This window comes from Miniopterus natalensis, chromosome X, assembly GCF_054644295.1.
Source record: "Miniopterus natalensis isolate mMinNat1 chromosome X, mMinNat1.hap1, whole genome shotgun sequence".
NCBI lineage: Eukaryota > Metazoa > Chordata > Mammalia > Chiroptera > Miniopteridae > Miniopterus > Miniopterus natalensis.
The window spans coordinates 17,574,924-17,599,980 of record NC_142103.1 but is presented as its reverse complement, the minus strand read 5'-3'; the positions used below and the strand labels follow the sequence as shown (position 1 = coordinate 17,599,980).

General features: G+C 37.1%; 1 protein-coding gene across 2 annotated transcripts in view; it reads left to right on the top strand.

The window, feature by feature from the left end:
- WDR44 (WD repeat domain 44) overlaps nucleotides 1-16,668 on the top strand; it is a 76,093-nt gene extending 59,425 nt beyond the window's left edge. For both annotated transcript variants that reach the window (XM_016202707.2, XM_016202706.2), the window contains 8 exons: nucleotides 3,724-3,837; nucleotides 7,509-7,631; nucleotides 9,126-9,317; nucleotides 9,639-9,740; nucleotides 9,950-10,065; nucleotides 12,356-12,483; nucleotides 12,880-13,002; nucleotides 15,601-16,668. In XM_016202707.2, the coding sequence (XP_016058193.1) occupies nucleotides 3,724-3,837; nucleotides 7,509-7,631; nucleotides 9,126-9,317; nucleotides 9,639-9,740; nucleotides 9,950-10,065; nucleotides 12,356-12,483; nucleotides 12,880-13,002; nucleotides 15,601-15,695 (993 nt within the window). In that variant the 3' untranslated portion in view covers nucleotides 15,696-16,668. The remainder of the gene's footprint in view (nucleotides 1-3,723; nucleotides 3,838-7,508; nucleotides 7,632-9,125; nucleotides 9,318-9,638; nucleotides 9,741-9,949; nucleotides 10,066-12,355; nucleotides 12,484-12,879; nucleotides 13,003-15,600) is intronic.
- The last annotated feature ends 8,389 nt before the right edge of the window (nucleotides 16,669-25,057 follow it).

Below are 25,057 nucleotides of genomic sequence, written 5' to 3'. Positions count from 1 at the left end.
AACAGCAAGTGAAACTGCTATAAGGCAGGAGTTCTGGCGTGTTGAAGAAACAGCATTGAGGCCTGGGTAGCTGGAGCCAATGAGTGAGAGGGAGAGTCATAGAAAATGAAGTCACAGAGATGTGGATGGGGCAATCATAGCGTGTAGGCCATTGCAAGGACTTTGGCTATTGTTTTGAGAAAGATGGAAACTAATGGAGGGTTTTTGAACAGAGAATGACATAATCTGACATATTAAAAGGCTCATTCTGCATTTTAAATACTGAGATTAAGTTATAAGATAAGAAATGTCATTTATTTTGGTATCTCAAGTAACTAATACAGTATCTGGTAGACTCTAATAAATATCAAAAGGCTTATAAGTTTTCATAGCAGTCCAACTTTAGAATGACATTTTTATATAATCAGGATATTTGAATATGGATTAGATATTAGATGATACAAATTGTATTTTTAGGTGTAATAATGGCATTGTAGTTATATATAAAAGAGGGCTTATTAGAGATACATATAGAATATTTACAATACTCAGGTCTTGCTTTACATGCTCCAGCAAAAGTAAGCAAATAGATAGAAGTGGGAGGGTTGATAAAATGAGTAAAATGTTGATGATCATTAAAGCAGATGATGGATGTGTGAGGTTCATTATACTATTTACTATATTCTCTTTCTCTCTGTGTATGTTTGAAATGTCCATAATAAAGTTTTATATATATATATAATATTTATGTATATATTATATTTATGTATGTAAGTATATATTTATATAGAGATACAAATATCTCTCTAGATATAGATATCTTTTTTAGAGAGATATATAGATTAGATAAAATATATTTTATTTAGTAATTCTATCTTGAATAATTCTGCCTTTAAAAATCTATTGTAAAGAAATAATCAGATATGCCCAAAGATGTCGTAAAAGGGTTTTCATCTTAGTGTCCTCACAATAGCTAAAATTTGAACAAGCTAAATTTTTAACAATTGGAAAATAAAAGCTATGTGATAACCAACACAGTAGAATATTATTCCATCCTTAAATTGTTTTCAAAACTTATTTAATGACATTAAAAATATTCAAAATAAAGTGTAAAATGAACATAGCAGAATGAAAAGTTGGATACAATATTATCCCAATTTTGACTAAAATATCTATAAATATTGATAGATAAAAAGCTTAAAGGAGCCCGACCAGGCGTGGCTCAGTGGTTGAGCATTGGCCTGGGATCCAGGCGATCGGGGTTCGATTCCTGGTCAGGGCACATGCCCCGGTTGTGGGCTCGATCAATGACTCTCTCATCACTGATGTTTCTATCTCTCTCTCCCTCTCCTTTCCTTTCCTCTGAAATCAATAAAGATATATTTAATTAAAAAAAAAAGCTTAAAGGAAACACTAAATTAGTAGTAGTAGTTATCTCGAGGAGGTAGGATTTTCATTTTTATTTGAGACTTTATACTTGTGTATTTCTAAAAAATTAAATAAACGTACATGCTTGAATTAAAACAAACAACAGAAGATGCTCTAAAAGTCTCAGGTTTAAACATTTTGACCAGTATATTAGGATTTTTAAAAAATCAAAGAGGGATGAAGATTAATTGTTCCAGGTTGTTCAATGAAGTGCTGTTCATATTAGCAAGAAAATTGGTAGTGTCCGAATGACCAGCATATTGGAGAATGATTAAATTATGGTGCGTTCATATGCAGCTAGTAAATGTTTTTAAGGATACAGAAAACACTCATGGTATAATAAAAAGGAAGATTGAAGATTATCAAAATGTTAGCAGATCGTGGGTGATTTTAATTTTAATTTTCCTACTTTCCAGGTTTTTTCTGAACTGTCTACACTGAGCATGCATTACTTTATAATCTGAAAAACATTAAGTGTATTGAAAAAAAAGGTAGAGTATAGGGAGAAGAAAATGGATATTTAAGGAGGAAAAAAGATATCTGGAATCACTGCTAGAGGAAACATGTTAAGGAGTTAATGAAATGTAAATGATTATTAAAGAAAAGGCCGAATTTGATGTAATTGTGCAGGCCTGTTTAGTTTTGTCTTCCAGCAGTGGTTCCTGGGCAGCAGCGAAATTAGGGGAAGTAGCTGTAGTCATGTAGGATTAGTAGTACTTGGCAAAAGGTCAGGGCATTTGTGTTGCGGTCTATCAAGGCAGTGGGCATGAAGATGTTTTTATTAACTGTAAAGTTCTAGACAAATAATATTGGTAGTTTTTAACCTGTCCCCATGCCCACTGTCCTAGTTCAAGCCCTCATTATTCTTACTTAAGTTTGCTGACTTGCTCTTCTTGCCTCCATTCTCTTTTATACAGTAGCATTCTCTTTCGAAAGCACCAGTCAGATCATGTTATTTTCAGAAACTTGTGATGTTTCCCTCCCCCTCTCCCCCTTCTCCCCCTCCCTCTCTCCCCCTCCCTCTCTCCCCCTCCCTCTCTCCTCTCTCCACTCTCCTCTCTCTCCTCTCTCTCCCCGCTTTCTCTCAAATTAATTTTTAAAAACTAAAAGAAGAAACGTCTGAACTTTTAAACCACAAATTTGAGTCTCTTTATGATCTGGTCTCACAGTACCTTTCTACCCTAATCCCCTACTATATCTCCATATATTTTATTCTCCATCCTCATCATCCTACCTACCCTTTCCTAAATATGCAAGGCTTAGCTAACACTCCATATTTTTGCTCATGCTAACGTCCTCTAAAACATTTAAGGGACAGCCTCTGAACTTGATGTTAAATGGCTTGTGTTTCTGCTTTGGTTCTGCTCTTTGCAGGTGGCTGTGTGACCTTTAATATGTTATTTTAACCCCCTTGAGCCTTGATTTTTATCTTAATCTTTCTATCTTCAAAATGTTAATACCCACCTCTTAGAGTTGTTAGGATTCATTCAGATAATGACACAAAAGCATGTTATAAACTAAATGCACGCACAAAAGAATGGCATTGTTATTCACCTACCTCGATCAGGATGCTTTTGACTTCAAATAACAGAGATCCAACTGAAAATGGCTTAAACAATGAGGAAGCAAGTCTGGAGGTAAGGTGGTTCTAGGGGTGGCTAATTCAGCAGCTCAGTAGTATCAGAGACAGGGTCCTCACCATCTTCCTGCTTTGCTGTTCTTTACCTGTCGTTCTCTTGGGTTGGTTTCCTTCACGGTCCTACAATGATTGCTACACTCTTAGATGTCACATGTAAACAACAATGTTTGGAGGCAGGAAAGAGAAAGGTCTCTTTTAATATGCCCTTTTTAAGAATGAGGAAATTGTTTTAGAGCCTCCCCCTACCGCCTCCCCAATAAATTTTCCCTGGCGTCTAATGGATGAAAATTAGCATGTGCCCATGCCTGAACCAGTCATCAATGGAAAAGGGAATGAGCTTGTCTTGATTAGCTTAGATGGATCATGATCACCCCCTGATGCTGGCTCCTACCTCCCCTGAAGTAACAGATGCTCAGAAAAGGACAAAGTAGGGACTCTGTTAGGGAGGGAAAATATTGTGATAGCATGATGTCTTCAGTTAATGATCCTGGTTGGTTATTTGTTAGGTCAAGGAGGTAAAGAGGTGAAAAATAGCAGATTCAGCGTAAAGGGGGGTTTGCTTTTGTTGGATCAAGATTTCAATAAAGCATTATACAAAATGATGAGAGAACAGCTAGGGCAGGAAGAGTATGAAGCTTTTGTTTTGCTAGTTTTAACATTTGTTTTTGTCTAAATAGGTATGTAGTGGAGCTGATGAAGACCCTGATGATAAAAATGCACCATTTCGACAACGGCCGTTTTGCAAATATAAAGGACATACTGCTGATCTCCTTGATCTTTCATGGTCTAAAGTAGGAAATTTTTATTTGGATTGTGTATTAATTCTGTGTAATTATGACTATAGGGAATAAAAATATTTTATTCCTGTGATCATCACACTGTCAAGTATTTAAACGTTCGTATATGCTTCGTGGGTGCTATGCACAAATTAACCAAACTTTTAAAAAAGACGTCACTTTAGGCTCATAAGAAAATGTTTATATTATTTAACAGTTTCTATCTGGATTTGTTTAGATACTCTACCTCTTGCCTCTTATAATTTTGCACAGTATCCTCAGCAAAATGGATATGATTTCAGCTACAAAGGTGAAGTCTGATCTATCTAATCAAGACTGCTTTGGGGATAATCTGCTACATTTGTGCAATTATTAATTTAGGTTTAACAATTATATTCTGTGAATCAATAATAAATCTTAATTTTGTGATTTTTTTTCCCCTTAGAACAAAATTATTTCAAAAGTAGAAGGTCTGTTTTGCCACTTATCAAATATTTTTGCAGCTTTGTGAAAATTTAAAGAGAGATTTTAAATTTTATTTAAGGTCTTTGAAGCAGGAAACAGTCTTTGAATTTTGCATGATACCTTTTACTTTGTATTGAAATTTGTCATTAATCAGAATCCAAAATATATTAAGAATTTGGGAAGGGAGTAATATTTAAAAGCCTTAAATTGAGAAAAATCAACTGAGTTAACAAAATACTGAGGGATACCTGGTGATACCTATATATTTTAACTGTCAGGAGAACCTCATGCACCACAGAGATATTGCTTGTATAAATTGGCAAGTGAGGCTTTCTCTGAGCTCCAGCTTTGAAGCACTCCACTCATGAATTGCTGCTCCCATCATACTTGTTTAGATATCTGGATGCTTTTCATAACCTCAGTCGTAATATCTTTCTCTAACTTCCTGGAACAAGCTTGGTTTTAAACTGAGCCCTAGTTGTGTCTTTATACTTCTTCCCTACCCTGTGTGAGATCTGACTGAGTTGTCAGAAGATTGAAATCTGAAATGTCCTTAATCTGATAATCACATTCATCTGGAGTGATAAGTACAAAGAACATAATTGGGAACCTTGCACTCATTTTTGTTAGAGCAAACCAATATTTTTTCCTGTAATGTCACACTAACAAGAAGAAATTAGTTCTGCACTGACCACTGTATCAATCAGAGTTCTCCAGAGTAACACAACCAAGAGGATGTGCATGCATAAGGAGGTTTATTTTAAGGAATTGGCTCACACAACTGTGGGATGAGGCAAGTTTGAAATCTGTAGGGCAGGAGTCACACTGGAGTCTTAAGGAAGAATTTCTCCAGGAAACCTGTTTTTATTCTTAAGGCCTTCATCTGTCTGTATGCTCTTTTCTTAAACTTCCTTTTTTACTTACCTACCTTACATACATTTCTAGGTCTTGTTTGCAACAAGATTCTAAGCCCCTTGAGAGTAGGAACCAGATCTTATTTTACTATTCTTTCTCTTCAGTATCTAGCACAATTGGTGTTCAGAGTGGGTTTCTTTTTGTTGAAGACTTATTTTGTAGCAGGTAACAATTACCTTGTTAATTTTTATAACAATAACCCTGTGAGGTAGACAATATTTCATTTTGTAGATAAGAAGACTGGGCCTCTGGCCCATCCAAGATCACAAAACTAGTTGTTAGAACTTAGATTTAAACCTAATTTCTTTGACTTCAAAGTTTATGCTTAGTTTAATAAAATTATTTAACTTTACTTATTCAATAAGTATTTGTTGAACAGAAATCTCTTGACATATTAGAACTAATCTTAACATGTCTTTAGCATTTTCACTTCTAGGAATGTCTTCATATTTCTTTCATATACTTCAAGCAATGGACTATTTCAAGCATTAAATAAAGTTAGTTTTAATGAACAACCAGACCATAGGTTTAGTTTTTATATAATTGTTATTAACAGGAAATATAACATAAACTGCACATACTCTTCAAAACTTCTGGAACTAAGTAAATCTTGAAAATAAAAGTTATTATTATTAGGTTATTTTAGAGATTTTTTTATTGATTTTTTTAGAGAGAGGAAGGGAGAGGCAGAGGAAGAGAGAGAGAAAAACATCAATGTGAAAGTGAAACATTGATCGGCTGCCTCCTGCATACCCCCTACCGGGGATTGAGCCCACAACCCTGGCATGTGCCCTGACCAGGAATGTTACTGGCAACCTTTCAGTGCACAGATGATTCTCAACCAACTGAACCACACCGGCCAGGGCTGTTATTAGACGTTTTAAAGTTATTATAAATCTCAAAATTCTGGATTTTTTCTGTTTTGTTTTTGTTTTGTTTTTATATTTTAAAAGGTTTTCTGCAAAATTCTGTTTTTTAATGGCAATATACACCATCTATTTAAAATTAGGTAGCCCAGCCGGGCGTGGCTCAGCTGTTGAGTGTCGACCTAGGATCCAGGCGATCGGGGTTCGATTCCTGGTCAGGGCACATGCCCGGGTTGTGGGCTCGATCAATGACTCTCTCATCATTGATGTTTCTATCTCTCTCCCTCTGCTTTCCTCTCTCTGAAATCAATAAAGATATATTTTAAAAAATAAAATAAAAATAAAATTAGGTAAACCAAATAAAATGTATACCTTATAAATTAGCCCAAATAGAATATATGTATCAATACAGTTACATATCCAAATCAATATTATGCTTAGTCTTTCTACATCTAAAGATGTAAGATTATTTCATTGCTTTAAGTAAGTGACAAAGGATCTGGTTGTTTTCCATAACATGCATTGTGCTTAAGCACTCTGCAGAGTAGTATAGTGGTTAGAGCCTGGACCTAGAGCCACACTACCCAGCCTGCCCCTGACAAGCTGTGTAGTCTTAGACAAATTATTTAACCTCCTTGCCTCAGTGTTCTCATTTGTAAAAGGGAATAATAATATCCCTACCTCATAGGGTTGCTGTATAGTGCTTAGAACAATGTTTAGCACATTGTAAGTATTCATTAAATGTCATTATTACTTCAAGTTGTTTAGCACTTTTATGCATACCAAGGAATATTAGGATCTCATTAGGGTTTTCATACTCATAGTTCTCCCCTTAAATAGATTGTGATTAGAAATTAAAGAGCTTCTGCCAGCTGGAAGCTTTTGACAGATGGATGTTTGGTTCCTGAGTTTTGGGCCATCACAATGCCTAAATCAGTTATACTAACCTCTTCTAGCTTTGAAAATTCTATGATCTAATCTGATTTAACAATTTCTATTCTCTAATTTTCTTGCCTACAGTGTGACAGGTGCACAATAACTTTTCATTCCCCTGTATTATAGGGTAATCTTTTTGAAGGCATTTCAAGTGACAATTAGGGAATCCATGTGAGTTAAAATTCACCTGTGTTGTCAATATGAAAGTAACTGAACTGAAGTGACAATTAAATGAATAGATGCCTTATATTCATAGCTAAGTTCCAATGTAATTCCAGAATAGGTAATGTGAAAGTCTTAGAATCTAAGAAATATGGTATTTAACTATTTCCAAAAAATGGGATCTTCCAAGTGAATTAGATAATCTTTTGTTCTTTCCGATGCTGTGTATAACAATACTAATAACAAAACTACTGTGGCACGTAAAAACCAAAAGTTCACTTTTATTGTATAAGTAGTTTTTCTCATATGGTGATAAAATAATCAATGGCAATTTTTCCGTAGAACTACTTTCTGCTTTCTTCTTCGATGGATAAAACAGTCCGGTTATGGCATATTTCCAGAAGAGAATGCCTTTGCTGTTTTCAGCATATAGATTTTGTCACTGCCATAGCTTTTCATCCAAGAGTAAGTAATTGTTTATACATTTTTTCGTTATACTATAAGGAAGGTGAGGGAACCAGGTTTCTCTGGAGGGTAATTGGATTACAGAAAAAAAATTAACAGCCACATAGTTAAGAACAACTTAGTTTTTTATTTTGCTTTAAATATGAGAAAGGAAATATTCTGCTAATCTGCATTAGAAGAAATGGAAATGTTATGTTCTAAATATAAGTGAAAAGGCATTCCAAAGTTTTAATAAAACATGCAGGGTACAAATAAAGTATCCTAGTAGGTATGAGAGATATTGGAGATGGTGGAAGAAGAGAAGACACCAGGTAGATAAATGAGAAAGAGAAGCATATAGGCAGGAATAGTTGTGGGAGGGTTGGGAAGGGAAGAGACAAAGAGCAAAAGGTTGAAAGAGGCAAAGTCCAAAATTTGTTACAGGATAATGCTGAATTCCTGTTTAATGTCTAGAAGCATTGTTAACCTTGGGATCCCTTCTTACTCATTTTCTTTTTTGGGGGGTGAGGGGGGAGAATTATGTATTTTAGCTTAGACACATCACAGTGTTCCAAAATAGTTGCACCAATCTGCACTTCCATACATAGTGTATTAGTCAATCTGCTTGACTGATCAATCAAATAGTATATTAGCTAGTCTTGTGGGGGTTGTAACAGTAGTTTAATTGGCATAATTTTCAATGTAGAAAATCCTTTAATATCTTTCCTCTGGAAAGAAAGTTATTTCATATGATTTCAACTAAAGGAGAAAAACCTACTATCCAGGAATTGCAGATCTATGTTCTGCTCATATAGGATAGAGCCATCAAATGCATAAGGCTAAATTAGTTTTAGTTTTTTGCAACTATATAAGCACAAGGAAGTCACATGTTGGTTCTACTTCACTAGCTAAGTTGAAATAAATGGAGGGCTTAAGCTGACCCTAGTTCATTACTTTCCCTCTCCTTCGTTGATGTATGATTACATTTCCAATCACATACTCATCTCTCTGTTTAACACCCATTGTCTCTTTTTTTTTTACTTTATTTTTATTGTTGACACTATTACAGATGTCCCCCATTTTTCCCCCTTTGGCCACCCAGCCCTCCCTCTGGCCATCACCACACTGTCTTTTTTTTTTAATCCCCACCTAAGGATATGTTTTTCATTGGTTCTAGAGAGGAAGGGAGAGGAAGAGAAAGCAACATTGATGTGAGATAAACATCGATCTGTTACCTTCTGTACACACCCCCACCGGGAATCGATCCCGAGACCTTTTGGTGTACAAGACGATGCTCCAACCAACTGAGCCACACTGTCCAGGGCAATACTTTGTTTTCTAAATGTTGTTATTTTTAGTGAATAAAGTAATGCTCACTTGAAGAATACTTGAATACTTTTAAAATGAGATCTACATATTTTAAACATTTCTAGTAGAGTTAATGTATTGATTTGCTAATGAGTTTTTCTTGATATGGTAAAATTAAAGCTTTCTAAATTTTTGTCACATTTTTAGGATGACAGGTATTTCCTAAGTGGGTCATTGGATGGAAAGCTCCGCCTTTGGAACATACCTGACAAAAAAGTGGCCTTGTGGAATGAAGTAGATGGTCAAACAAAATTGATCACAGCTGCAAATTTCTGTCAGAATGGCAAATATGCAGTGATTGGGACATATGATGGCAGATGCATTTTCTATGATACAGAGGTAAATGACTATCTTGTGTAAATTACGTAATTGAATACTTAGTAAAACACTTTTGTGGGGTTTTTTGTTTTTTGGTTTGTTTTTTTTTTTAATTCATCTTTATTGTTGAAAGTATTACAGATATCCCCCCTTTTTCCCCATTGGTCCCCTCCATCCCACATAACACTTTTGTGGTTTTGAATAAGTTGATGTATCCCCTCTGTGCTTCAACTGTCTTATCTGTAAATTGGGGCAAATATTACCATGTCTGTCTGAGTTGGATCAGATGATCTTTGAGGTTCCTTCTAATTCTGATCTTTTAAATTTGTGATTTCTTTTTAGCATTTGAAATACCACACACAAATACATGTCCGATCTACCAGAGGACGCAACAAGGTTGGAAGAAAAATTACTGGCATTGAGCCTTTACCAGGAGAAAATAAGGTACTAAGTATTCAAAACTATATATACTATATATAGACTCCTGAAAGTTAGTTCTTAATATCTTGGCTAAGAATATATTCCCTTTCCTATGGAATACTGCTTTTTCTAGTTTTGAGGTGTATTCTGTATGTGTATACACCCTTTTTTGATTATAGCTTAACATAGATTAAAAGATTATATATTTAACTTTTCCCTTGATTTATTTTTAGATACTGGTAACCTCAAATGACTCCAGAATCAGACTATATGATCTTAGAGATTTGTCACTTTCCATGAAGTATAAGGGTTATGTCAACAGCAGCAGCCAGATCAAAGCAAGTTTCAGGTAAATTGGCAATGAGAAATTCCCAAAAGAGATCAGAACATTTCCCCCGTATTCCCGTTCTCCATTGATCTACTAGGCCTTATGTCTATATGATGTTTTTAGTTTCTTTACACTTTTACATATTATCATCATGCAATACTTACCTAATCCACCTGTATGGTAGATAGAGTTAGAATTGCCCATATTCTGCAAGCAAAGAAACCAAGGCCCAGAAAATTAAATAATTTGCCTAAAGTCACACTAGTGGTGCAGAGCCAGGATTAGAAAACTCCCAGCTCCAGAATTTGTGCTTTTGTACTTTTATGTGAGGTTTTGATAGAGGCAGTTGACCACCCACCCCACTCATGGTCTTGACCCTTTTAGGTACAGAAGCTAATAAAGCTTTTAACAGCTTGAAGTACAGTGTCCTGTGTTTACACCTTTACATATCATTATTATTTGAACTCTTAGGGGCCTAGAGGCTCTCCTGAATTACCTGCCTCTCCTTCTCTATAAACCTCTTTCTTTTAGTCCTTTTCTTATCGGTTCTCCTTTCTTCTGTAATTACCAGGTACAGTAGTCCCCCCTTTATCTGTTGTTTTGCTTTCTACGGTTTCAGTTACACATGGTGAACCATGGTCCAAAAATATTCAATGGAAATTTTCAGAGTCCCCCCTTTGTCCTCAGTTTTGCTTTCTGCAGTTTCAGTTACCCATGGTGAACCATGGTCCAAAAATATTAAATGGAAAATTACAGAAATAAACAATTCATAAGTTGTAAATTGCGTAACATTTAGGGTATCATGATAAAATCTTGTGCCATCCCACCCAGGACAGGAATCATTTCTTTGTCCAGCATATCGTGCTGTATGTACACTACAGTAAGATTTCAAGAGAGAGAGAGATCACATTCACATAACTTATTACAGTACATTGTTATAATTGTTCTATTTTATTGTCATTCTTTATCTCTTATTATGCCTAATTTATAAATTAAATTTTATCATAGGCATGTATAGTCATTCACTGCATAACGATGGGGATACGTTCTAAGAAATGTGTTGTTAGGCAGTTTCCTTGTGGAACATAATGGAGTGCACTTACACAAACCTAGATGATGTAACCCACTACACAACTAGGCTATATGGTCTAGCCTATTGCCCCTAGTACAGCATGTTACTGTACTGGATATTGTAGGCAATTGTAACAATGGTAAGTATTTGTGCATCTAAACATAGAAATGGTACAGTAAAAATATGGTGTAAAAGATTAAAAAATGATACACCTGTACAGGGCACTTACCATGAATGGAGCTTGCAGGACTGAAAGTTGCTCTGGCTGAGTCAGTGAGTGGAGAGTGAATGTGAAGGCCTAGGGCATTACCGTACCCTACTGTAGACTTTATAAATACTGTACACTTAGGCGACACTAAATTTATGAAACATGAGATTAAATCAAGCACATGAGAAAATGATGCAATCAAAAGATTCAGTAAACTCAAGATATAAGCAGCTGCTGCCAGTGTAACACGACATACTGTTTCACGGCAAACTTTTTTATAAGTGGAAAGAGTACACTCTAAAATTACAATAAAATGTATAGTAAAGTAAATAGTAACTCAGTAACATAGTTGTTTATGATCACTACCAAGTATTAGGTACTGTACATAATTGTGTGTGCTATACTTTTATATGACTGACAGCGCAGTGGGTTTCTTTATAGTATAAAGTTTATACCAACATCACAAACACGTGAGTAATACGTTGTATTGGCTGACATTACAATAGCTATGATGTCACTAAGCGATAGGAAATTTTCCACTCCATTACAATTTTATGGGACCACCATGGTATATGCAGTCCATTGTTTACCGAAATACTGCTATGTGGCACATGACTGTATGCATAGGAAAAAACGTAAGGATTTATAGGGTTTGGTACTATCTGTGGTTTCAGGCATCCACTGGGGATCTTGGAACAGATCCCTTGTGGAAAAGGGGGGACTACTGTAATTACCCAATAATTTAATTGGTAAAATATTCTGCTTCTCTCTTTTATATCTTGAGGCTTTCCTCCCAGTGTGGATTAACCAGTAGCACAGTAACCCAGAGCTTTGATGAAAATACTAATGCCTCTGGCCCCCATGTCAAATCTACAGTCAGAACCTCTGGAGTGAGACTAGGAGTCTATATTTCAACAAGTTCTTCCGGGTATTTTCTTAGGTGTTTTAAAGTAGGAAGCCCTGTTAGAGGGAAACCTAAAAGAAAATAATAATAACTGAGGTTTGGTTTTTTCTTTCTTCTCCAAATTTAGCCATGATTTTAGTTATCTTGTTAGTGGCTCAGAAGATAAGTATGTTTATATCTGGAGTACTTACCATGACCTAAGCAAGTTTACTTCAGTCAGGAGAGATCGTAATGACTTTTGGGAAGGTATTAAAGGTAAGTAAATGCCTACTTTTGTGTGTCTTTTATAAGTGAATAAAGTTAAAGTTAATAAATTTAAAGTGCAGATGTACTAGAAGCAAATTTGTATGGGCATTATTTCAGAGAGGCAGTTATAACTGCTTTGGCTTTGTATTTGGCTTTGTTGGATATTTCTATACAAAGGAAGAACTTATAGCTGTGTAAAATTTGAGAAGTCATGGAATCTCAGAACTTGTATGTGGTGCTTTTTTTTAGAAAATATTTTTGAGTTTTAAATAGTTCTTAGTTATCTGTTAGTTTTAAAAGATATTTACATGTTACATACAATATTGTATTTTTTGCATATTTTATTGTCTGTCTTGATGTTTAGAATCAAATTTATTAGTTATCCTGAAATAAATTTTTCCCCAGCACATAATGCAGTTGTTACATCGGCCATCTTTGCTCCTAACCCAAGTTTGATGTTGTCTTTGGATGTGCAATCTGAGAAGTCAGAAAGTGAAGATGCTGAAGTTTTAGACACTATGGCCTCTGGTAGGTACTCATTTTATTTGCCCTTCTTTTTTTCTAGTCACCATTTAGTAGCCTAATTGACCTAGTATTGGGTATTATGAGGTTTTCGTAAGTATGAATATTTTTGTTTACTACATAATGATTGTCAGATACCTATTTTTGAATATTTCAGTAAAATAGTTCTTACAGGTTTTACTTCTTTTTAAATTCACCCAAGAATTAAAATTGAAAAATATGGCCCGGCCAGGTGTTGCTCAGTGGTTGAGCATTGACCTAGGATCCAGGCGATCGGGGTTCGATTTCCCGTCAGGGCACATGCCCGGGTTGCGGGCTCAATCGATGACTGTCTCATCATTGATGTTTCTATCTCTCTTTCTCCCTTTCCTTTCCTCTCTCTGAAATCAATAAAGATATATTTTTAAAAAGAAAAAGAAAAATATGAAAGTTCTTCATTTCCTTTATGGGCAGCTCTTCTCCTTGGAGAAACAGAAAGAAATACAAATACAAAATTTATTATTGTTTCTTCTACTAGACTATGATTTCTGTGAGGATAGAGACTTTATATGTCTTATTTGTTATAGTGCCAGTGCCTAGCACAGTGCTTGCCTGCATGTGGTAGCTGCTTAATAAACATTTGCTGAATTAATGAATGAAACCAAAATGAAAGAAGAGTTTTTTCCTACTTGCCACAAATTTATAGTTTCTCTTAGGTAGCTGTTTACAAACCTGTAATTTCTTGCCATTTGTGGTATATGCTTTGAGAATGAGTACTAATTCTAGTTCTATAAGATGCTCAGATTAGGAAGTGAAAAGAAGCCATCATGTAATATTGAGTGCCAATTATGTAAAAAGTGGTCCTTAAGAGTGTAAAACCATGTAAATTTGGACCAGTTGTTTATGAAAACAAGTTTGTATGATTAAAATCACTTGCAGAAGAGTTCATTAAATGTATTTTCTCACTTTAGAGACTACAACCAGGCCTTATAGAGGGTTGTAAAGCCACAGCAAAACAGTGTACAAAAGGTGCTTCTAAAAGTATTTGAATGCTTAAAAGTTCTCAAGTATTTTTACTTCATTTAATCTCAAGTAATTTCCCCTGTGGTATTATTTACACTGTGCCCTATACTAAATATACTATTTTTTTTCTGTCAAGAAAAATGTTAATAGCAAAGATGAACTTCAGTCTAGCACTTTTTAAAAATTACAGGATCTAAAAATAAAATGACTCAGAATTATTAAACCTTTACTAAATGCCTGTTTGGAAATATTTCTTTTTGTTTTTTTTCCTTCGGAATCAAATCCAGCTTCTCTCTTCTAACTTAAGTCATTTTGTGTGGGCTTTTTTCCCTTTTCTTTTTCCCCAGTGATATCTTTTAGCAATCTATACATTTCCCCTACACATTTCATAGACAATTCTAGTTTTTAAAACAATTTGAGGAAAAATGAAAAGTCCTATTCTTTAAACTTCTTTTTAAAGAGACACAACTTTTAATGGGTCATACTCAGGTTTGTGTTTGCTGTTTTGTACCTATCTAGGTATAATCTAAGAATAAATCCTTAAACCCAGTGTATAATATCATAAAATAGATCTATTCCTGATATATTTGACAATATAAGCTTCAGTTTTCCTCATGTGTAAAATGGTGATAATACTCAGTTTACAAAGTTGTGATAAGAATTGAAGATAACGTATATAAAGTGCCTAGCAAAATGCCTGTTATGTAGTCGACATTATCAACTTCATTATTATCATATGTGATGAATTATTTTTTCTCTAGTCTTTCTCATATCCCTAAATCCTTTGCTGCTGCTTCTGTTGCATAGCACTACTTTGAGATATGCCTAAAGGATAAGAAGAAATGTTCAAAGGCTTAGGATGTGTTCTTAGCAAATCTAAGTGAAAACATTTTGTCTAACTCATCCTTGTCCTCAGCTTGCCAGTTAAAGCTTAGATTATTCCTTGCTGTTTAGTCCTTAAATCCACAGATGTTGCCTATGCATAATAGTTAGTTTACACTGAATTTTGTTTGTTAAATGCTTTTACTGAGAAATATAAGAGGCAAGCATTTTTCCCTTTCACCGTAGCTAGTTACCTAGCTCTTCAGTATGGACTGTAGAGGGAAAAGGTGCTGTCAGCATTCCCAGATCGATCTTGTGCACTTCATTTCATGGCGGTTTCAGTATGTCTGATGTACAATAAACTTTACTGTCAACCTCATTAGAGAACCCTGTCAGCAATAGACTTGACCAGCTGATCCCATCCTGCCAGCACCCCAGTCCTGGGGCTGAATAACACGCTAGTCTCTTGCCACAGAATGATGTATTAGACAACTTAGAGGCCTAGGCTGCCTGGGAGTAAATACAGCTTCCAGGCCCCAAGGGACTGTAATCTACTCAAGCCAGGGAAAGACCAGCTAAGACAAGGTAAGTGGAAGTGAGCCTCAGAGAGGAGGAGACATACAGGAGGGTGAAAGGATTTCAGGATTGAGCCCAGAAAGAGAGACTGAAGAGTCAGAAAGAGGATCTTCCACCCCAAAGGTCATGGGCATGTGACAGTTGTGACAGCAAGCTTCACAATCCTTTTAAATCAAGTAAAAAAATTTTTTTTATGTTTTTAAGGTATTATGAAGACAGATAACACAGAAGTTCTTCTCTCTGCTGACTTCACTGGAGCAATCAAAGTGTTTATTAACAAAAAGAAAAGTGTATCTTAATTTGAAATTCCATTTAAAATAAACATATCAGTAACTTTATGTATCAGAACAGAAAAAAATTATAGTGTTTTAGGCTAACATCCTTTTTTAAATTTTTGTTGAAAGCTATTCAAATATAATATATTTTTTGAGAGGCAATGTTAATGATCTAGTAAACCCTGGACTGACTGATAGACTAGAAAGGAATGTGGCTAGAATAACATTGCCAAACATTAGGCTTTACATTTTGTTATATTTGTGTTTTTGTTATATAATTGTGAACATGCACAGGTTTCTGCATGAAAATATATTAATATATTAATCCCATGTGTGTGCCTTTTGGTTACATGCACTAAATCTTAACTAAATCTTAAATTATTTCAATGGCTCTTTTGGCCTCTTATTGGGGAAGGAGTCTTGTTTCTAGCTTAAACAATTTCTTTTGCACAAAATTTCATTTTTAAGAAAAGTGGTATCTTTTGACGGAGTTATTGTTTTAAAAAATGTTATATAGGTTTTCAGTAGGTCAACAACCATATATAAATGGTTTTTATAAATTTCTCAATTTGGGGACAAGATTTTTTTTGTGGTCTAAATTGTGGACTTAAGATTCTTTTCTTTATATGTGTATATATAATTTTTTTTTTGCCACACTGGAGCACAATGTTTCTATGTAAAGAATTTTTTTCATTCTTTATCCATGAGCACCAGGCTTTGCTCACTTAAAAAAAAATTAAGCCGCATTAAGGAGTGAGTCTTCTTTTTTACAATAATGTAAAATTGAACTGTTTACATTTTTTTAAAACATTGTAGTTTTAAAAACTAAGCTGTTTTGTTTTGTGTTATTGAATTTGAAAGCCTTTGTAAATATTGATATAATGTACCAATGAAATAACATCTGGGGCAGTGGTACCCTGATCATGTTGTTGATGGTTAACATATGTTTCTGAAAATTAAATCGTTTATTAAAAGTTGGTCTCCAACAATTGGTAAACATGTGCCTTTATTTTCAGATGATTTTGGTAATTGGAGAAATGCAAGACAAAGTCTTGTTTTATAATTTGATTTTTAGCAACCAGAGGCCAGATTTTAAACCCCTAAATTAGAATGCATTAGCTGCACACCTTTGAGAGAAAAAGAAAATTTAATTCTGGTTCTAAAATGAACATTGCTGAGAGTTTATCTACATGTTTATATGTTCTTGACTGTATTTGTTTTCAGTGTATAAGCAAGAAGCTGGGGAGCCATGATCATATCCTTGTTAATCAGCATGGTCTTGGAGTGGTTTGGATTTTCTAGTTACTAATTGCATATTGTTTGCCTTGGTTTTACCCCTATGCTGCTTTCTTCCTCTTGTCAGTGCTATACTCTCTTCTTTCCCTCCCCTCCTCTCCCCTCTCCCCACTCCCCTCTCCCCATCTCTGTTTGCTCACTCTTCCAGACAGATGGAAAGCCTTTGGCTTTCTAACCAGTCAGTTTCTTTAGTCTCAAGGTCTAGATTAGTGTTTCAAAGAACTTGATGTCCATTGCTCTTTGAGGCATCTCAGCTTTCACTGACTGCTTCCTAAGGAGGACTTGTAGTCTGCTGTGGTGCTGGTCATTTCAACTGAAGATAACTGGGGTGTTGCCAGAGGACTATTTCCTGATAGGTTTTATGTGGTTTCTTGAACAAAAAGGCAAAAAATAGTTGGAATGCCAGCTTAAGAGAATAATACTGACACTTTTAACTTTAGTCTTAAAATGTTTGCTATCTCTATATCAATACACTGCAAAGTTACAAATCAGGAAGTGAATTTGAAAGGTAGCATCAAGATGTATACAAAGAAAAACTGAACAGTATTCCTCCCAAAAATGCATATTAGAGACTCACTATAATAAGTGGTGTGGTATTCTAGAAAAGAGTACGGATTCTAGAATCAGATAAACTTGGATTTGGTTCACTCTATTAGCACATTCTTTGGGCAAACTATCCTATATTAATTTCCATTTCTTTAACTGTAATATGGGAATACCCAACTGAAATTGTAAAGATTTACTGAGAAATTGTGTATGTGTAAAGCTTGGTGCCTACCTAATAGCTATACTCAACAAATGTACATTTCTCTCTCTCCCGAATCCCTGAGTACCCTAATGGATGAAAAAAATGTATATGGATGGGTGTGTGTGTGTGTGTAAGCACTTTCTAGACGGGATTTCATGAACAAAGCATTTTAGGGATTGACATAAGGCACTGACTTTTTTTTGCCAACTCAACAGTTTTTAAACTGCCACCATCTACTTTCACTTCTTTAAAAAGGAGAGAACGTTTTAGTACTAAAAAGAAAGTCAAGCACAATATTACATCTTAGGGCAGCAAATAGTCTATTAAAGTGAATAAACCTAGCTTTTGGGGGGAAAAAACATATTACCTTATTTTCCAATTTCTCCTTTGATGAAAATTTTATCATGGACTTGGTGTGGAAGGCTGAGAACCAGTGTGCTAGATGAAAAAGTTTAAAGCCACATTTCATTAAAAGCTCTTTGAAGAATCATAGTGAGCCTTTTCCCCTTATCTTGTTTACCTCAATTGGAATTGAAGTATGAATGACTCAACATAATTTAGCATACCATTTTCTCTGGTCTTCAAATTATACAGCTGGGCAGGGACTTTTTAATTCTTTGAAATGGATGTTAAACATTAATATATTCACCCCCAAAATTCCAATTTTAGTTGTATAATTTTGAGAGTCAGAAGCCAGATCTTTCCCACTGATATGAAAAAAAATCAAATTATCAGAATATTTGTAAGCACTTTCATTGTTACGGGGATTCAAGTTAAAGACATTTTGGGAATTTAATATTTCCCCATAAGTTTTCAAAAGAAAAACATTCCCAACTTGACTGGTTTCTAGTATCCTGTCTTACTTATTAGGCATATGTTTATTGAACACCAACTATGTTCAGAACACTGCTGGGACTAAAGAATAAGGCAACAACCCTGTGCCAGAAGAGCTCACAGTCTGGTGGAGAAGATGGCCACAGAAACAAGAGGCTTGGAACTGTCTTGTGGTTGTCGCCCTAGAAATGCCCCTTCTCGCCCTAACCCCTGTCTGCTCTACCCTTCCTAGTAACTCACTGCAACCACTTTACTCTAAGGCCAATCTTTGTTTACCTAATATTACAAGTAGCAAGGGTAATATGGGTAAAAGTTTATGAGAGCCATAAGTAAGGCAGAGAAAATGGACCACCCACCCTGTCAACATTTCTCCTGCTCTTGCTCTCTCCTCCCAGCCTAAAATCATTGTCTTATTTCCCCCAAAAGTTTAATTGTCCTGTTTTCAACTCTTGTTTAACAAACTCCTCCTCCTGCTCTCCTGTTCCCTTCATTTCTGAAGCTTGACCCATTTTATTTCAGTTTGTTCTCTAAATTTGAGTCACCTAGTCTCCTGGGGAATCCAGGCAATGCCTGTTAACCACAGCTGCTATTCTGGTGTAGATCGATGCACATGAAATACATTCAGATCAATACCAGCAGGTCCAGGGAGGATGTTAAGATGAGGGGAAAGATCCACTGCAGAGTCCCAAACAAATCAAATGCCATCATGTAGATTATCTAGGGTGGTCCAAAGCAGATAGATTTTGCTTGGACATCCAGCTACCCTCCATTACATTTTTTAAAATAAAATTTTTATTTGTGGAGAAATCCAGTTGTGTATACTAGATTTACAGAAAAGTTGCAAAGACAATACAGAGAGTTACCACATACTCCTTGCCCAGTTTTCACTAATGTTAAGATCTTACATTACCACGGTACATTCATCAAAACTAAGAAACCAACAGCGAGCGGTACATTACTGTTAACTAAATGCCACACTTTATTCTGATTTCACTAGTTTGTACCTAATGTCTTTTCTGTTCTGGGATCCCATCCAGGATATGATATTACATGCGCTCGTCAGGTTTCCTTAGGCTCCTCTCAGCTGTGACAGTTTCTCAGATTTTCCATGCTTTTGATGACCTTGACAGTTTTGAGGAGTACTGGTCAAGTATTTTGTTGAATGTTCCTCAATTTGGGTTTGTCTAATGTTTTTCTCATGATTTGATCAGGGTTCTGGACTTTGGGGGAAGACCAGAGAGGTGAATTGCTCTTTTCATTACATCACATCAAAGATACATAATCAACATGATATCACCTGGCTGAGGTGGTGTTTGTCAGGTTTCTCCACTATAAAATTATTTTTTTCTCATTTTCTATAAATCATTTTGGAAATGAATCTAACTCAAGCTGAACGGGTGGGGAAGAGTTAAGGCCCACTTCCTTTAATGGGCAAGTATCTATATAACTTATTTGGGATTGTTTTGTACAGAAGACAAGTCTCTTCTCCCTCATTTATTTATAAATTCAACCATGTATGTCAGCATGGACTTATGGGTATTTATTTTATATGTCGAGTTATAAATCCAAAACTGCATTTTGTTATTTGACTTGTTCCAGCCATAGCCATTGGGAGTTCTTTTATGTCCCTTTGACATGCCTTCATTTTTTTATTTTTTACTTTTTAAATTTATCTTTATTGTTGAGAGTATTACAGATATCCCATTTTCCTCCCCCAATTGATCCCCTGCACTTCCCTCCCACCCCCTTCCCAGGCCTTCACCCCGTTACTAACTGTGTCCATGGGTTATGCATATAACTTCTTTGGTTAATCTCTTCCCACCCTCCACCCACCTTCCCTCTTTCCTCTTAAATATGATCGTCTGTTGCATGTGTCAATGTCTCTGCATTTATTTAGTTCATCAGATTCTTTTGATCATTAGCTGCTTCTTAAAGAAGATCCTTCAACTTTTCCTGTAGTGCTGGTCTGGTGGTGATGAACTCCTTTAGCTTTTCCTTGTCTGAGAAGCTCTTTATCTGACCTTCAATTCTAAATGATAGCTTTGCTGGGTAGAGCAATCTTGTTTGTAGTTCCATGTTTTTCATCACTTTGAATATTTCTTGCACTCCCTTCTGGCCTGCAAAGTTTCTGTTGAGAAATCAGCTGACAGTCATATGGGTGCCCCTTTGTAGGTAACTAACTGCTTTTCTCTTGCTGCTTTTAAGATTCTCTCTTTGTGTTTTAACCTTTGGCATTTTAATTATGATGTGTCTTGCTGTGGGCCTCTTTGGGTTCCTCTTCTTTGGGACCCTCTGTGCTTCCTGGACTTGTAAGTTGATTTCTTTCCCCAGGTAGGGGAAGTTTTCTGTCATTATTTTTTCAAATAGGTTTTCAATTCCTTGGTCTCTTTCTTCCCCTTCTGGCATCACAATCATACAAATGTTGGGCCTCTTGAAGTTGTCCCAGAGGCTCCTTATACTATCTTCATATTTCTGGGTTCTTTTTTCTTTTTGCTCTTCTGGTTGGGTGTTTTTTGTTTCCTCATGTTCTAAATTGCTGATTTGATTCTCAGTGTCCTCTACTCTACTGTTGATTCCATGTACATTATTCTTCATTTCAGTTCGTGTAGCCTTCATTTCAAATTGGTACTTTATTATGTTATCGATTTTCTCAGTTATTTCCCTAACAGTCTGCTTAAACATCCTTATAACCATTATTCTGAACTTTCTATCTGTTAGCTTGCTTGGAACTATTTCATTTAGTTCCTCTTCTAGAGATTTCTTCTGTTCCTTCCTTTGTGATATGTTTCTTTGCCTCCACATTTTGGCTACTTCCAGGTGTTTGTTTCTATGTATTAGGTAGAGCTTCTATGTCTCCTGGAATTTGTAGAGTGGCTTTGTGTAGTAAGTGTCCTGTAGGGTACAGTGGCTCAGCCTCCCCAGTCACCTGAGCTGGGCCTTCTAGGTGCTCCCCTGTGTGGGCTGTGTGCACTGTCCTGCTGTAATTGAGCCTTGGTTGCTGTTGGCATCCCTGGGAGGAACTGACCCCCCAGGCCAATCAGCTGTGGGGACCAGCTGCAACTACAGCCAAAGAGCTGCTGTGCTGGAGACACCCTTATGGATCAGGATTTACTTCAGTGGAGCTTTGGTGTTCACCAAGTGCTCCCCTTGAGTGTCACTCATGGATGTGGTAGAGTTGTAATCCAGCGTGGTCGAGTCTGATCACCAGCTGCACTGTCTCTGGGGCCTCCCGGGAGGTGCAAAGTCAGCCTGTGCCAGTGCCTTGCTCAGGACCACCCAGCATGAGCTACACAGCAGACTGTAGTTGGCTGCTACTTGTGCTGGGCTTTGTGTTGCCCAGGAGAGGCCAAGCTGTGAGCCAATGCAGGCTACCACTAGTGTCAGGCCTGGCGCACTTATCACGCCCTATGGGGCATGCTGTTGCTTGTTTGAGAGATTTTAGGAAAGTCCTAAGCATGAGGTTCGAGAGGCCACTTGCACAGAAAAGCCCCTGGAAATGGCCTGGATGAGCTGCAGGTGGGGAGGGGCGGGGCCTCCAGGAATCATGGGGTGGGGCCAAAGGTGTGAGTCAGGTGCTGGTGGTTCAGATATTTAGCCTTCCTCCGGGCTGTGTGGGGAGGATTCACCAAAGGCGCCATGGCCTCCGCCAGCCCTTCTGCCCGGGAGGAAGCCGCCCTCCGCCTCTCGCCCGGATCTCAGGCAGGTTAGTTCCTCCCCGCGTGTCCCGGGTCCTTTCAGGCTGCTGCTGGGCGCTGGGCTCAGAGGGAGCGTCCGAGTGAGTCCACGCCGGGCCCTTTAGGAGGAGCTGCTGGGGCTCCTCCAGCCTCTGGAACCCTCAGGGACAGTCCCTGCTGGTTTCACAGCCCGAAGTTGTGGGGACGTCTCTTCCCGGCCTGGAGCCTTGGGCTGGGGGCCTGCTGTGGGGCTGGGACCCCTGCCTCCTCTGGGAAACCCCCACCGCCGGGATTCCCTCCCGGGTTTCAACCGCAGCACCAGGTATAGGCCCGCTGCCGGGTCTCCACAATTCAGCCCCGATCTGCCCGCATCTCCGCCCCTCCTACCGCTCTCGGTGCTTCTTCAGCTCCCTGGTTGTGGGGCTCCTGTTCAGCCAGATTTCAGGAGGCTCTGAGTGATGGTGGTTCTGTGTTTTAGTTGTAATTTTGATGTGGTTGTGGGAGGCGGCAGGCGCAGCTGTTACGTACTCCGCCATCTTGTTTCTCCTCCCCTGCCTTCATTTTTTTATTCTTTTTTTGAGCAATTCCTTACTTTTTCTGTCACTTCAACATACTCCAAGCTCATCTTGTATATTTCTGGCCCCAGCCCTAGAATCAGCCATTTATCCAAGGAGCCCTAGTCCCTTGATTGGAGAATGGTATTAGAAACCAGGTGTACTTATTGCTACTGAGGTGTCATTTCTCTTTGGCTGTCTCAGCTGACAGAGCAATGAGATCCATGTGTGTATACTAATCTATATATACACACCTATTAATATTTCTGTGTAACTATTATTAAATTAGAGTTGTTAACTAATGTCACTGACTAATCCATTAACATGCGGTTCATTCTAGCTTCTAGCTTCCTCTTCTTGATTATCAGTAACCTCCAACAGTAGAAACCATACATCCACCATTTATTATCCATTTACTTATCTGTTCAATCCCAGAATAACATATTCAGCAGTTTCAGAGTTGAACTCATACCTACCTGAGAAACAACTTTACCAACTAGAGTACAGTGTTTATGTTCTGTCTTCGATGTCATAGTTTCTAGTCAAAACACTGTTTTCCATAATCACTCAGGTCAGTGCCTTTTACCCCAATCCACATTACCTTTTTAATATTATATTCATTTAAATTACCCTTCTAATAAAATCTATTAGGATTTGATAATGTGCTTAGCCATACTTATTTAGTAAGTAAGCAGTGACATTCTTCCATAGACAGCTGCCTTGCTTTCCTTTTTTTTTTTTTTTTTTTAATGTTTTTATTGATTTTTAGAGCAGAAGGGCCTCTCCCTTCAGACAGAGAGAGAGAAACATCGATGAGAGAGAAACATCATCGATCAGCTGAGCCTGCAACCCGGGCATGTGCCCTGACCAGGAATCAAACCAGTGACCTCTTAGTTCATGGGTCAACCCTCAACCACTGAGCCACACTGGCTGGGCTCTCCTTTGCTTTCAGATACTTAGCATTATCCTGAAGCAGTTTTACAGTTCTGTCCTGTTGCTGCACTGAGGTTTCACTCATTTCATAAACATCAAGTGCTTAGTCTATGTAAAGACCTTGAGGGATCTAATGGAAACAGATAATGATGATTCCATCCAGACACTATGTTTACATGATTAAAGGGCTTGTCTTCTCTGATTTTTTTTTACCTCTCAATGCCAAGCCATTGGCTGTGCAATTTTGCCTTTCCACCAGCAATGTATGAGGGTTCTAATCTCTCCACATCCTCCTCAACACTTGTGTATTTTTTTAAATTATAGCCATCTTAGTGGGCGTAAAGTCCATTGTCTTTGTAGTTTTGATTTACATTTCCCTAATGACTAATGATGTGAGCATCTTTTTATATGCTTGCTCGCCATTTGTATGTCTTTAGTGAGCTGTCTATTCAAGTCTTTTGCCCATTTTTTAACTGGGTTATTTTTGTTATTGAGTTGTAAGAGTATTTTGTATATTCTGGATACAAATCCCTTATCAGATACATGATTTGCAAATATTTTCTCCAATTCTGTAAGTTGTCTTTTTACTTTTTTAAAATTTTATCCTCACCCGAGGATATTTTTCCATTGATTTTTCAGAGAGAGTAGGAGGGAGGGAGAGAGAGAGAGAGAAACATGTGATGTGAGAGACACATCCACCAGTTGCCTTCCGCACACATCCTGACCAGGGCCAGGTCAGGGAGTGAACCACAACCCAGGTACATGCCCTTGACCAGGAATCAACCCGAGACCCTTCAGTCCGTGGACCAACGTTCTAACCACTGAGCCACATCGGCTAGGGCAAGAATCTCTAATTATTGACTTAAGGTGGTAGATTCTTAAAGTGAAAATATGAACTCTTAAGCAGTATCACAGATTATAAAAATCTTCTGCACAGAAATTAGGAGCCCCAGTTTGCAATTCTGATCTGGCAACCTTGTGACTTCAGGAAAATTAAGTAACTTTGAGAGCCTAATAAAATATATTTAGATTAAGATTCCTTCTAATTCTAATGGTCCATGTGCTTGTCAGCATTTCTTCAGAGGCAATGTAGCTAAGGATTTACTCAATTTCTTGCTCATTTATTCACTCAACAAATATTATAGAGAACCTGTGATTTGCAAGGCACTCAGAGTATGTCCCCTGCAAAGTCAGAATCATGTGAACTCCACTGAAGTCAACCCTGGGAGCTCACTTCCAGAGGTGGGATTCCTGGCAATAGAATTGACTGTCAGGAGGAAGGAGGGTAACAGAATTGTTTTTCACCTTTTTCCACACGTCTGTAAGGCCAGCCACCACACCCAGGTA